General features: G+C 40.5%; 1 protein-coding gene across 1 annotated transcript in view; it reads left to right on the forward strand.

The window, feature by feature from the left end:
• The window catches only part of LOC117346202 (vomeronasal type-2 receptor 26-like), a 42,641-nt gene that overhangs the window by 8,003 nt on the left and 19,560 nt on the right, over window positions 1-15,078 (forward strand). The window contains exons 2-3 of the mRNA XM_033915604.1: window positions 5,343-5,570; window positions 7,428-7,554. Of these exons, the coding sequence (XP_033771495.1) occupies window positions 5,343-5,570; window positions 7,428-7,554 (355 nt within the window). The remainder of the gene's footprint in view (window positions 1-5,342; window positions 5,571-7,427; window positions 7,555-15,078) is intronic.

Raw genomic sequence — 15,078 nt, forward strand, 5'->3', positions numbered from 1 at the left:
GCGTTGCAACAGTACTCTAGGCCTTTCCTTCTCCTGCCACTGCATTCCTCGGAAATCCTGCCTATAATGTTCCCTAGTAAAACCAAGGAAGTCTAGGATGTGTGTTTTAATGGCTTGGTAATTACTAGCATGTCCTGGAGCCAAAGTTTGAAAGGCTGCCAGGAAAATCTCACAGCCTATTGGTCTGCTGGCCAACCTGCTGCTGTTGCAATCCTTCCGAAAGAGCTCAACAAAAGTGTCTTTCGGAGTGATTTGACAAAGGTTTAGCATATTTAAAGAGTTCTGCCCCATCATAGGCTGTACAGGCAAGCCCCCTAGTACCGTATTACTGGCTGGAGTGCCTGATGTGGCTTGTAATAGCTGTCCTATCGCCTGTGACTGAGCTTCCATCACCCGGACAAAGTCTTTGTGGTATCGCTCTGCCGCCTCCTGGCTAGCTTTCCAGAGACCTTGGTTAGCATCTATTATTTTCTTGAGGTCCTCGTTCTGTCTGTGACGCTCTTACCACTGCTGACAATGCTGATGACTCCATTCTGGACCTGCAACAAATGGAAAACAAACACTCGATTCAAGTGCAGTATCCTCACTATTTAATGACCCCCCGGTGCCACCATCCTAGACCCTCTGTCTAGTGCGCTTACCGCGGCACAGGTGAGTCTTCGCCTTTGTGCTCCTTATAGGGTGTACCGCTCTTCTTCTGAGACCGCCTGGTCTCCGTCTGGTTCCCCTGGAACTCCAGATGTCATCCGGTTACCGGCTCTGCTCTTGGATGAGTCGCGCTGCTGTGCTCTCCTCCGCTGTAGACCAGCTGCTCCTTTGCAGGTTCTGGAGATGCTGTCCTGAAGACTGTATAATCCCAGGTTAACAGTAGTTTCCACTTGCTTGGTGCAAACCCGCTTTTCTTCCAATAACAGATTCCAATAAAGCGAAAATTTTTTAAAAAAAATTTCCACCTTGCCATGTCATTCTTCACTTGAAGGGGGCACCAGATCCCACTTCTGACACAATTTATGTCACACCCGCGCTCTGGCGCTGCGTTGCGAGCCCCGGGATCGTGACAAAGTTCTCTGGCCTGGCATGTCCCTTACTACCAAGGGACCCTTCAGGACTTTGCCTGGCTTCTTATCAGCCTAATAAGGGCATGCATGGGAAGAGTCCAAGTCAGAATGCAGTAAATGAAAGTTTTATTATGGTCACTGGTTTCATTAAGCAAAAGGAACAGGCTTCAGCTCAGCAGTTTCAAACAATCATTATCATGGGGCAAACATAAGCTGCTCAAACAGGGCAAAATCCTCAAAATCCATTGTCCTGTTTTTGGTAAGCCCCACCTTAGCCTTCAGTCCCCCTGCCTCTGGACTTTCTTAGTATTCCACTACACAGTCCTTTTCACCAGGGCAGGTCGTTTAGGCACATCATATATGGGGCATTTACAACGCCGCTTATGCTCCAGCAGCTGTGCCAGTTCATGGGCATGTAAGCCCAGCAAAGGAAAACAAACCCTAACAAAAACTGAGCAACCAAAAACATAGCCAGCATGTCACATGGTTTCACCAGCTTAATGTTTCCTCACACACACTGTTGATCTGTAAAAAGTAATCCTCATTTGCACAAGTTTCCAAAGGCAAACTTAACACATCCCAGACTGGGAAGAAGTTTTCTTTCTGCTTAGTCTTAGCTCTGGGAACATGCAGAGCTCTCAGCATGTCTCCCTGCTGTGCCGTTAAGGTAATTAATTATGCACAGCTGTGGGGGAGGAACGTTCACCACTCAGCCTAGCAGCTAGCAGGAAAATACTTCAAAACATTTGTTAGCCTCAGAAATAAAGCTTTCGGGCACAAACTTAAAGTTTACTATACAAGGAGAGACATACAAATCCCCTTCAAAACAAATTCTTCTCTTCTCTGGTGGCTCCACAATTGTAGATAAAGGCACTACACATATCTCTTACTGTATGTCAATATCCATGGGCACCACCTTCGGTCCTACCAGACTTTCTTGTGTATCCATGGCTTCCCCTGGGGTTCCTTCCCAACTCTCAGGGGCAGAGGCAAGCTCCTCTGCATCCACCATCTGCCAGTCTGTAGTATCAGACTCCTGGGTAAAGAGAGAGTGGCTGGCTCTCTCCCATTTGCCTCCATGCTACTTCCCACCTTAGTGTACTGCAGTGCCTCATTTTAAGCTGTGGAGAGACACTCCCCCTCAGCCTAGGTGGGGGAGGGGCCTTCCACACCCACGCTTGTTCCATCTGGCTAAGTGCAGGTTCTTTTCCAGCCTTAACCCTTGCCTGGATAGGCTGCTGGAAAGGGAGTAATCTCCTAACAGGCTTAGGGACAGGTTTAAACCGTGTGCAGCTTTTCTGCTTCAACTTTTCCTGCCCTGCCTCTTCTGACTCCACTTCAATGTCTGAGCAGTAGTCAGCTAACTTTGTAGTCTGTGATTCTACTTGGTCAGCTCTCTTGCAAAGGGGTATAGTGTATTTCTTCCTTATCTCTGTGGCAAAACCCAGACCGGACTTGGGTTTGTCATAGACAAAACCCGAAACGGACTTGGGTTTGTCACACCAGGTACTAGTGACCTAGATTGGACACCATGAGAATGGGCTACTGGGCTTGATGGACCATTGGTTTGACCCACTAATGCTATTTTTATGTTCTTATTCAATGCAATTTAAATGACCAGGAAAAGTTTATATTCATTTAAAATACTTCTGTGGTGCTATCCAAAGAAATTCATTTGATTAATTTTAAACCCCATGTTGAAGTGGGAGAGTTAATATGTAGCATTCATAATATAGCCACATGATGTGAGATCTCCTGCTGAATTAAAATAATCATGAAATGTATAATAATAATAATAACAGCTTATATATCGCAATACCGTGAAGTTCTATGCAAATTACAAAAGATTAAGCAAAGGTACAAATTGACTGACTTCAAGAGGGGAAGAAGAAAGAGAAGTAATAAGACAGGATATTCATTGTTGAGGAGAAAAGTGATCAAAAAGACAGTTAGTCACTATTGAGGGGAAAGAGATAAGTGGATCAGTTGTCAAGATGTTTTAGGAACAGGTGTGTTTTTAGACGTTTCCTAAATTCCTCATAAGTAGAGGGCGAAAGTAATTGTAAATGTATCCCCCTGAAGCAAGCAAATCTTGGTGCTAATTGGCATTAATTAAAATCTTCATGTATAAATTTAGGTGTGGAGTTTGTGCTTAAATTTTACATGAGTCCAAAAAGGGGGATTTGAAACAGGAGAGTTATGGTTAGATCAGGGGTATTTCTCAAGATGACAAACATAGTTATAGAATAAGGTAGAATCCCCGCTTGGTTTAGATGGTGTAAATGGCCACACCTAATGATAGCTATGGCTCTCAATTCAATTCATGAAAAATGGAGTCTCAAAAGTATTCTCTGTCTCTATTTCTAGTTTCTGTGGAGTTGTTGGTTTTTTTTTTTTGGAGGGGGGAGGGTTTTCTGGCTTATATTCATCCTGACTCTAAGAAACATTTATAGAATAGCTCACAGCAATAATTTTTTAAGCGCCAGTTATTGAATCCAGTACTTTAGGTATAAAATAGACATCCTATCAAAAATAGCCCTCTAAGTCCAATTTTGGACATTTCCTGCAAAACATCAAAAGTTGGAAGTACAAGAACAGCCATTTTTGAAAGCTGGACTGCTAGACATCCAATTTTCTTTAAATTAATGTACTTGGACATCTAAGTCATCAGGATGACCAAATTTATACCTCATTTCTTACCACAAAAATGTCCAATTTGGAAACTTCCAAATGGACACTATTTGGACATGGGAGGGGCTACCATTGTAATGGACTGGCCACTCACAAATTGCAACAGATAAGTGAGGCTTCTTAGAAGGAACTACTGTGAACTTTACATAAAGGGTACCACATATACATCTCACCATAACCCCCTTATAATTGATGGTGAGCCCCCTAAACTCTCCTCAAATCAATTATACCCACCAGCCATTTTGCCTGCAGGTGGTACCTATATGGCAGTAGTATAGTAGGGGTTTGGTGGTTTTTGGTGGCCTCACAGTTTCTACCCCAAATGTACTGGTTAAAGGGATTTATGGTCCTGGCTCTTCCTTTCTATGGTTCACTAGCCCACCTACTTGGCTACTTAAGACCTCTGTGTGATGCTTTACTAGGCTTTCCCAAAACCAGGTGCTGCTGTTCTAGATACAAATATATACTGATTCATTTTCACATGTTTTGGTGTTAGGAAGCATTTAGTGATCACTAGTGGAATGTGGAATGTGGGGGAACATTAATTAATCCCTCCAGTGCTCATCTGGTCAATTTGGGTATGTTTTTGACACTTAGATGATTCTCAAATTGGTCTACTTGAAATCATCTAATTTCCATCTAGGGCACTATGGAAAAGGTTTGATTATAGGTGCAGGATGTACCGGTATATGCCGACCTATATCCCACCCATAACATGCCTCCCAACATGCCCATTTCTACTCTGAAATCACAGTGACCACTTGGATGTTTTGATTAGTAAGTTGTCCAAGTGTCAATTTTTGTGAGTTTTTGGGTGTCTACGGTTCTTGATTATGTGCCTGATAGTAACAGTAGATGACTGCAAAAAAGTCTATCCAGTCTGCCCAACAGTCAAATTCATATTAATTCATGATTAAAAACCAACAATGAATGTGATACAAAATGTTTGATCCTCATCTTTTTTTGCTATTTCTGTGACAAATACCATAGGAATCCATGAGGCACTGTCTTTATATTCCATCCACTGAAGCTAAAATCAAAGCCATCTTCAGCCCATTTATACAATTTCTACCATAAAACAACCCAATTCTGAGGTTCAAAAATCAAGACTTTGATGTTTCTTCAAGAAAAAATTTAGTGCCACTTTCAAATCAAGTTTCTGTTTTAAAGATGAGTGTAATGGTGTGGTCTTTGCTCTTACAGCCCTAACTTCCTGTAGATCTGTCATTAAAGATGGAAGAATGAATTGAAAATATAATATATATATATTCTATTCTTTGTGCCTTCCTTCTCCCCATTCACTGGCTAGTCACATTATTTAATGGATTTTTATACTGTACTGTATACTGCACTTTTAGAATGGAATCAGAGAAGTTTATATGGCTGTTATGAAATAATTTTCCTAAGCACTTCAGGTAGTTGGTCCATACTTTAAGGTTGTGCCCATCTGTCAGTGGGAGGTGATGGAGAGTGCTTTATCTCCAGAAATGGCTTTAAAATTAGTTTTACTTATAGTTATAAATATATGTTTATGTATGCTTGAAATTACCTGTTTAACCTGGCACTACTTAAAATGCACCCCTCATTTCTTAGCTCCATCATTATCTGAGGAACCTCCATTTTAAGAATGGTCTGGGGGAACAGATGTACCTGGATAAAAATGGAGAGCTCACCACTGGATACGATATTTCGAATATGATTGTTCTTGCTGATGGGACATGGAAATATGAAGTTGTTGGACATTATAACCCCAACGCTCCCCCAGGGCAGGATTTCACCATTGATGAGAAGGCGATCATCTGGGAGAGTTCTTTCACTCAGGTTAGATTTAAGTGATTGAAGGTGGTGATCCAAACAGGTATCATGAAACTTGTCTTAAAATGGTCAAACGAATGGTGTTTTTTGGCTTTATGGGCAAAACGTTAGCTTCCAGATTCTGTAAAGATCACTTAAAATGAAGTGCTGATCCCAGGTATGTACATATAGTAATTAGTCAATTGGGATTAATTAGCTGTTACAGGCATGTTTGCCAACTTACTAGGAACAAACTCCTGGCTCATTTGAAATAGAAACAAAGTGGATGGGGCTTCATCTATTGCTTTTTCTCTGTGATTACAAAGGGCTAGATTCACAAAGCCTACTGATGAACTTCTGACCACATAGCAACCTCTTTATGACCATATTTCCCTGTGACCCGATTCTCTAACCTCTGTCCCGATCATTCTCCGATCCGCACATGCAAATGAGGGGGGAACGGCATTCAAATGATCCAAAAATAAGTGACTGCTTAGGAACAGTCACTGAGGTCCTTTCGAACTTCCCTGCCCTCTGCCACCCTGCTCTCAGCCCCGATCTCCTGCTCTCTCCTGCCTGCCCCGAATCTCTTGTTCTTCTCCTGCCTGCCCCGAATCTTCCATTCTTCTCCTGCCTACCCTGAATCTCCGTTCTTCTGCCTGCCTTGCCCCGAATCTCTCTTGCCCTTCCCCACACTACGAACCCATGGTTTTAACCTGTGGGTTAAAACCACAGGTTCACAAAGTAAAAAAGAAACAAAAATAAAGTTGGTTTTTTTTAAAAAAGGTTGCTGCTCTTGATCATATGCAGACCATCTACAGATGATCTGCTCATGCATCGGGATTGCTAGAAAGCAATCCCAACAGTCGGATGGGGGCAAGATTCCTATCACCCGTGCCATTTGTGAATCTGGCCCAAAGTGTTTTACATGTTTTAGAGAGGTACTTAATTTGGACATGATACAATAAAGTATTATAGGGAAAGGGAAAGAAGGTACCAAGCCTCGAGGCAAAGCAAAATCAAAAAGAGGCACTGGAGATGTCAAGTCCAACCTTTAGTCACAAATGTTTTATTTATAGTTTATATCAAAGTTTAATAACGAGTCTTTAAAAATTGCTAGAACAGGCAAAAGGCCTCCTTTTACTAAGCTGCACTAGGGCCTTAGAGCACGGAATAGCACATGCTAAATTGCCACATACGCTAGCCGCTACTGCCTCCTTTTAAGCAGGCAGTAATAATTTTGCTAGCCTGCACTATTGCTCGCGGTAATTTTGTGTGTGCGCTAAAACCGCTAGCGCACCTTAGTAAAATGAGCCCAAAGTATTAAACAACTTTCCCAGAGCCACAAGGAGCTGCTGTGAGAATTGAACTCACAACCTCAAGGTGCTGAGGAAGCTTCTTGAACCATTTGGCCACTCCCCCACTTAGAAAGGAGAAGGCGTTCTTTTTCAGGAAGTAAGTGGGATGTGAGGGGGCATGATGCTGTTTTTATCTATTTTGAAATTTGTTGGCTGTTCTGCCTTTTTTAACATTTTTTTTTATTTCACTGTTTTTGTTTTTAATCTGATGTATTATGAATATTCAATTATTGATTACTGTAACCTATCTTTAGATTAGTGAGCTCTAAATATTATTATATAACTTAATTAGTTTTTATAAATGTATATCCATGAAAGTGGTCCCATCTGATCTGAGGTTGGTCTAATCTGTCTATGCACTGACAAGAATCAACACTTTTTGGGTATTTTAAAAAGTACCTTCCTAAGCATTAAATATGCTGTTACAGATGATGACAATTTAAAAATAAATAAAAGGAACATTACATTTCAGAAACAACTGTCCAGTATTAAATGAAGTTAAATATCATGTTTTCTCAATCCTCAGACACCTCCACAGTTCAGATGCACTCCAAGTTGCCATCCAGGTTACAGGAAATTAACCAAAACAGGAGAGCCGGTCTGCTGCTATGACTGTATTCCGTGTGCAGAGGGAGAGATCTCCAACCAAACTGGTGGGTGATATCATGGAAAACATGGGATACAAATAAACAAAGGGTCTCTATTATGGTCTCTGTTCCTGAAATTAGGGAAAGATGTAGATCTCCAAAAAGTGTAATTCAGTTTCAAGTTTAATTAAAATTGTATATACCACTTAACAGATATCTAAGCTGTGCACATAATAATAATAATTTACTTAAATATGGAGTATCAAGTACAAACTAGCAGACAAAGACATTTAATTTCATACATATGATAAGGTGCTGGAAATGCAATTATTGATAGGATAGAAATAAAAATAGGTTAGTGCTGCTGGCTGGTATCCCTCTCATGGCTCCCTGATCATTTTATGAGGCCCCAAAGGACCCCATCTGGAAGCACTGGATGCTGGGTTGTGTGGATGCTGGGTTGCTGTGGGGGCTGCCTGCCCCAATGTAAATTTTAGTGCTGCTGGCGGAGTGTTGAGAACAGAAGGTTTGACTCCTATTCAAATGGATATGGAACCAAACCTAAATGTTCTCCCTAAATATAAAGCCATCACTTTAAACGATGTATGGTTAACTGTCAATAGAATTGAGTCTTCACTACAAACTAGTTTTGAAATTGTGCCAATTTCCTCAGACACAACTGTAAAAATGAATGAGCATGAAAGTTAAATAGGAAATAAGTTAGAGAAATAAGATAAATCTATGGGTGGTTTACGGAGCACTGCTACATCTAATATTAAAGATAGTATATTTCTTCATGCTAAAATAGAAAAAATGGAGAATTATATGAGAGCTAAGAATCTTCGTTTATTAATTTTCTTGTCACACACTACCTATCTCCATTGGAGCTGTTAAGAATGTATTTGTGGGAGAGTTTACAATATACTAATGTGGATACCTTTGGTTCTAAGATGGCTGCTTCTATCTGACTAAGTCAAAAATAGGTGAGGTGAGGATGATAGTACAGACAAAAATTTTCAGGGCTGAGAAGTCAAAGCAAATATATATAACACAGAGAGAAGACTTTTCAGGAGAAAGGTCACAAACGGATTTTTAGAAAAAGATTTAGTTACTATAAAGGACACTTAGGCATACACTCAGAATATGTATAGTCTGACCAAGAGCCAAAGCTCCTATAGCCGAACCCACCTTCCCATCACTGTGTATGGCTATTAAGTGTTGAAAATAAGGTGTTCTTCTGAAATATCTGACTGAATTTTTCAATGGCAGGAAGGATAATGAAATCCTACTTAACTTAAATTTGTTAGGAGGTCCCGACATGGGCCATGTTTCGTGGTCTTTTTGAAGGAACCCAGAGGGACGAAATGGAAAAAATTCCAATGCCAAAGAAAAGCAGGGTGATGTAGACAAGAAGATAATTCTAAAAAATAAGAAGAAATAACAACGCTTTAGAATAATGACTATGCATAAATTCAAGGCTGTGTATGAGAAAGAACAGTAAAAACTGCACAGGGAGGGTTCTTGCCATAAATTTAAGAAACAGCTTAGTGGCATGATGCCGAAGTTTCCAATGCTTCAATAGAATGGTGGCGGGACGCCGCGGGGTTTAAATGTCAAAAGGCTAATCATAACGGAGTCACATGAACAGAACAGCTGAGGTACACTGACAAAAAGCTGATGCAATAGTGCATTGTTATAAAAAGCAGAACCACTAGAGGGAGCCAGAAAACAGACTGAAAAAACAACTAAACAATCCTGAAAAGGAATAGAAAATCCTGAAAAGAAATAGGCAAAAAAGGGGGTTACAAAAAAGCATACCACTCAATTTCACTATTGAGACCATTTGGGTGTAAAGTATGTAGTTTAAGAATTAGTCTTTGTTCCTTTGCCCATAAAGTGTGAGATAAATCGTCGCCCCTTGAAAGGTGAGCCACTTCTACAACAGAGAAGCACAAATCTTCAATAGTGTGCTCATTATGCAACCAATGCTGGACAAGTGGGGCTTCCAATTTTTTGTTGCAGATTTTGCTGAGGTGGATCCAAGATTATGAAAAAGATTAATTAGTTAGGAATATAATCAATTCTACGTATTCTAGTAATCTGCTGCTAAACAAAGCATGCATCACCTTTCACTTATCCACGTTGAACCTCTTTTGCCATGTTGTGGACCATTTCTTGATTGTGTTTATGTCACGCTGCAGATCTTTGCAATCCTCCTGCATCTTCACTACTCTGAATAACTTAGTATAGTCTGCAAATTTAATCACCTCACTCGTCATGCCAATTTCCAGCTCATTTATAAATATGTTGAAGAGCATGGCCCAAGCACTGAACCCTGTGGCACTCCACTGGTGATGCTTTTCCAGTCCGATTATTTTCCATTTACTCCCACTTTCTGTTTCCTATCTGCCAGCCAGTTTTTAATCCACGTGAGTATTTCATCCTCAATTCAATGGCTCACAATTTTTTTAAGTAGTCGTTCATGCGGAACCTTGTCGAATGCCTTCTGAAAATCCAGATATACAATATCAACTGGATCTCCCTTGTCTATCTGCCTGTTTACTCCTTCAAATAAGTGGAACAATTTGTCAAGCAAGATCTTCCTTTGCTGAAGCTGTGCTGGCTGGTCCTTATCAGATTGTGTCCATTAAGGTACTCAATGATGCGGTACTTTATCAGTGCCTATATCATCTTTCCCGGTACTGAGGTCAGACTTACCAGTCTTCAGTTTCCTGGAACATCCCCTCGAACCTTTCTTGAAGATCGGCGTAACATTTTCCACCTTCCAGTCTTCTGGAATCTTTCCTGATTTGATTGACAGATTGGCTATTAGTTGAAGTTTAGCTATAACCCCTTTAGTTCCTTGATTACCCTCAGATGGATGCCATCCAGTCCCAGGGATTTATCATTTTTAAGCCTATCATTCTGCCTACATACCACTTCTAGACTGACCATCAACCCTGTCAGTTTCCCATCTTCATTTCCTGTGTATAGCCTGTCGGCTTCCAGTATGTTGGGTAAACACAGACACAAAAAAATGTGTTCAGTTTGTTGGTGATGGCTTTGTCGTCCTTTTGCACTCCCTTTATTCCATGGTCATCCAACGGCACCACTCCTTCCTTTGCGGGTCATTTCCCCTTAATATAGCGAAAGAACGGCTTGAAGTTTTTTGCCTCCTTGGCTATTTTTTCCTCATAGTCTCTTTTGGCCTCTCTTACTGCCTTATGGCACCTGCTTTGACGCTGTTTGTGCTTTTTCCAGTTTTTGTCTGTTTCGACCTTTTCCATTCCTTAAATGAAGTCTTCTTATCTCTGATTGCTTCCTTCATCACTTCAGTGAGCCACGCAGGTTCCTTGTTCTTTTTCCTCTTGGATCCCTTGTTGATATGCGGTATATATAGATTTTGTGCCTCGGTGACTGTGTACTTAAAAAGGGACCATGCTTGCTCTAGCATTATTACAGTGCTTATTCTCTTCTTAATCTTCTTCCCCATCATGAGTCTCATCCCTTCATAATTCCCTTTTCTGAAGTTCAGTGACATGGCCGTCATTCTGGATCGATGTTTTGCCCCTGTGTCCAGGTTGAAATGAATCATATTGTGATCACTGCTTCCAAGCATCCCTTCTACTTCTACACCTTGTGCCAGTCTGTGTAGTCCATTTAGAATTAAGTCCAGAATTGCATTTCCTCTCATATTTTCCTTGAAAAGTTGTTCCAGGAAGCAATCGCCTACAGCATCCAGGAACTTGGTCTCTCTACCACAGTTGAAGGTGCCTAGGTTCCAGTCTATCCCTGGGTAATTGAAGTCACCCATAATAACTGTATTGCCTCCCTTACAGTTGCATTTAATCTCATCCGTCATTTCTCCATCAATTTCATTGGACTACCCTGGGGTTTTTTAGTAGAGGCCGATCTTTTTTCCGTTCCATTTGTTCCCAGAATTTTGACCCCTAGAGACTCAGGGGTGTCAAAGTCAGTCTTTAAGGGCCGCAATCCAGTCAGGTTTTCAAGATTTCCCCAATGAATATGCATGAGATCTATTTGCATGCACTGCTTTCAATGCATAATCATTGGGTAAATCCTGAAAACCTGACTGGATTGTAGCCCTCAAGGACAAACTTTGACACCTGTGCTCTAACTTATTCTTCGTATTCTCTCCAGTAGACTCAATTCCCTCTTTGATGTAAAGGACAATGCCCCCACCTTTTTGAACCACTCTGTCTCTGTGGTATATCTTGTATCCCGGTAGCACAGTATCCCAGATGTTTTCCTCATTCCACCATGTTTCTGTGATGCCAATGATGTCAAGGTTATCTTTTTGTGCCATAACTTCTAATTCACTTATCTTATTCTTTATGTAACCCCCTCCTTCTCAGACTGAGGTAAAAGGTATCCCTCTTAAAACAAGATTTAATTTGTAGTCGTGAACACCGAGGGTTAAATTGATACCTTTCCCCAGGAGATGGAATAAATTACATTAAAATATTATAAAATAGTAAAATGTAATGTAACATGTAAATAAAAATGTTAATTAAACCATAAACAAAATAGATATAAAGAAGCACTAAGGATTCAAAATTTAAATTAGGAATAATATTTAATAAACAAATGCTGTATACCAAATCTAGACAAAAAAATTCTACTTCCCCTCTGTATAGTTCTTTGATGTTTTTCAGGTTAGGGTATTTGAGGCTTTCTGTCCTTTCTGTGTAGGGGTACCACTTTGGCACACTGTTGCTAGCAGACTCTCTTGCTAGAAGACTCTCTCTTCCTGGAATCAACCTACTACTCTAACTAAAACCAAATGAATAAGAAAAACCCTATCCTAAATCTAATAACCCCCAAATTACCTATAATAATTTCTAAATTAGGGGAAAAAAAACAGATAATTGATGTTCCCTATACTTTTTCTCTCCCCAGAATTTCCTCTATCTCAAATCACACACACAAAAAAAATCAAATTCTCAATAAACTTTACAGCAAAAATTCCCAGAAAAAGTTTTCTAAAGCAGTTCACAACTTTTTCTTCACCAATATTCTCTCACAACATTTCACAGGAATCTGTTACAGGACCTCTCATAAAATCTCCAAAAATCAGCACCACAGATTTGTTACTCAGAAAATCTCTCAAACATTTCCCAGAAGATTCTCACAGGATATCAGCCTGAAACTTTCTCCAGAAATCAATACCACAGACTTGTTACACAGAGACAGAGAATTTCTCCAGAAATCAGCACCACAGATTTGTTACACAGAGATTGAGAATTTCTACAAAAATCAGGTTTCAATAGCAGTTTCACAACTTTGCTTCACCAATATTTCTCTTACAACATTTCAAAGTAATCTCACAGACAAATTTCCAGCATCAAACAGTTTCACAGATAAAACAATTCTTCATATCAGCTAGAAAGAAATATTTATTCCTTGGAAAAATACCAGAATCTATATATCAAACCTCAACTTCAACCAAAACCTCCAATTCCTATTCAAAATTAAATAAAACCAGCTATAATTATCTTCTCACAAGGCACAGAAACCAAAATACCTTCATACAGATCCAAGTCACCCTCCCAACTGTCAAATCTGACAGAATGTTCAAGCAGCTGATGCTGATCTCTTCACTAGGACAGCAAACCTGTGTAGGAGATCAGCAACAGAATACCAAAACTTCACCAATATAAAAAATATACAAACCAAACTTCTCAAAATAGAAAAAAAAAAACCCACAGGTTTTACATTCCAGATTTTCTTTGCTTTAAAACCCTTTAAAATCTTTTTTAAACCCTGTTTTTCTCACTCAGGTAACTTTTAAACTTTTAACCCTGTTACATTTAGGCTCCTTGTGTTCATGTACATACACTTAAGTTTGCAGCCTGCTACTTTCTTGCATTTCCTTCCCTCTTGTGTCCCTTTGAATCCATCAGGATTTCTGTCTTGCCTATGATCCAGTGAGTCTTCCCTGCTGTCTTTCTGCATGGAATCCTCCGGGTATACCGGTTCCCGAACCATCAACTCTCGGTTGACTGTGGGCTTTTCCCTTCTTCCTAGTTTAAAAACTTCTCAATTTCTCTCTTGATGGCCTGCAAGTAACCTCGCTCCATCTCCGCTGATGTGGAGTCCATCCTTCCTGAATAGCTTGCTCTTTCCCCAGAACGTCGTCCAGTTGCGCATGAAGTAGAATCCTTCTTCCTCACACCAGCGCCGCATCCACGTGTTGACTGCTTGCAGCTCCATCTGCCTCTTCTCGTCGGCCCTGGGTACCGGCAGGATCTCCAATAATGCTTCCCTCTGCGTTCTGGTCTTCAGCTTCCTTCCTAGCATCCGTAACTGGTCCTTCAGTACTTCCCTGTTGTAGTTCCTTTTGCTCACGTTGTTTGTCCCCACATGTATCACCACTGCCGTATCTTCCTGATGTATCTAATCACACTCAATTAAAGAGGAAGCAATTCCTACTGCTCAAACCTAAGGTTCTAGTGGTGGGTGCAACCTTTTTTCTAAAATTTCTTTACATAAACTTAAAAATGTAAAGTCAAATGGTGGCGTCAACTTCCCAGATTTTTAAAAATACCATCAGGCTTTTATCATGCGCCAGGGCACCTTATGGATTATCAATAAAAACATTCTTAATCCCCCATCATGGCTCCTTCTGGAGAAAAGTTTACTTGGCACCAACATATTCGCACTTACTCTATCAATATCCTTTCCACTAAACCAACAAAAACAGTTAAATTGCATCACTTGATCAACAAATGTTCTATATTATTATATATTCTTTTGTTTAAAAGATAGGGCCATCATTATAATGGTGGCAAGTCGACCCCACCAGGTAATTTTCAGAGGTGACCATCTATGTGTCAGAGTTAATAAATATTCTGTGTTTAGTCGTTCAGTATCCTTTAAAGTTATAGTAATAAGACCTAAATATTTCAATTTGCATATGTTCCAGATGAATCCAAAAGATACAATAGATTGTTTGTCTTCAGTGTAGTTTAAAGGCATGCCAGACTTACTCCCTAAATGGAGAAACCCTAGCAAGGACTGTAGCAGAACGTGACTTGGGGGTAATCATTAGTGAAGACATGAAGACTGCCAATCAAGTAGAGAAAGCTTCATCCAAGGCTAGACAAATCATAGGTTGTATCCGCAGAGGTTTCGTCAGCTGTAAGCCCGAGGTCATAATGACATTGTACAGATCCATGGTGAGACCCCATCTGGAATACTGTGTACAATTTTGGAGGCCACATTACCGCAAAGATGTGCTGAGAGTTGAATCGGTCCAGCGAATGGCCACCCGCATGGTCTCAGGACTCAAGGATCTCCCGTATGAGGAATGGCTGGACAAGTTGCAGCTATACTCACTCGAGGTACGCAGAGAGAGGAGACATGAGTGAGATGTTCAAATATGTCACGGGCCATATCGAGATGGAAGAAGATATCTTTTTTCTCAGGGGGCCCACGGCAACGAGAGGGCATCCACTGAAACTCAAGGGTGGGAAATTTCATGGTGACACCAGAAAATATTTCTTCACCGAAAGAGTGATCGATCGCTGGAATGATCTTCCACTGCAGTTAATTGAGGCTAGCAGCATG

Source organism: Geotrypetes seraphini, chromosome 12 (genome assembly GCF_902459505.1).
Source record: "Geotrypetes seraphini chromosome 12, aGeoSer1.1, whole genome shotgun sequence".
Taxonomy (NCBI): Eukaryota; Metazoa; Chordata; class Amphibia; order Gymnophiona; family Dermophiidae; genus Geotrypetes; species Geotrypetes seraphini.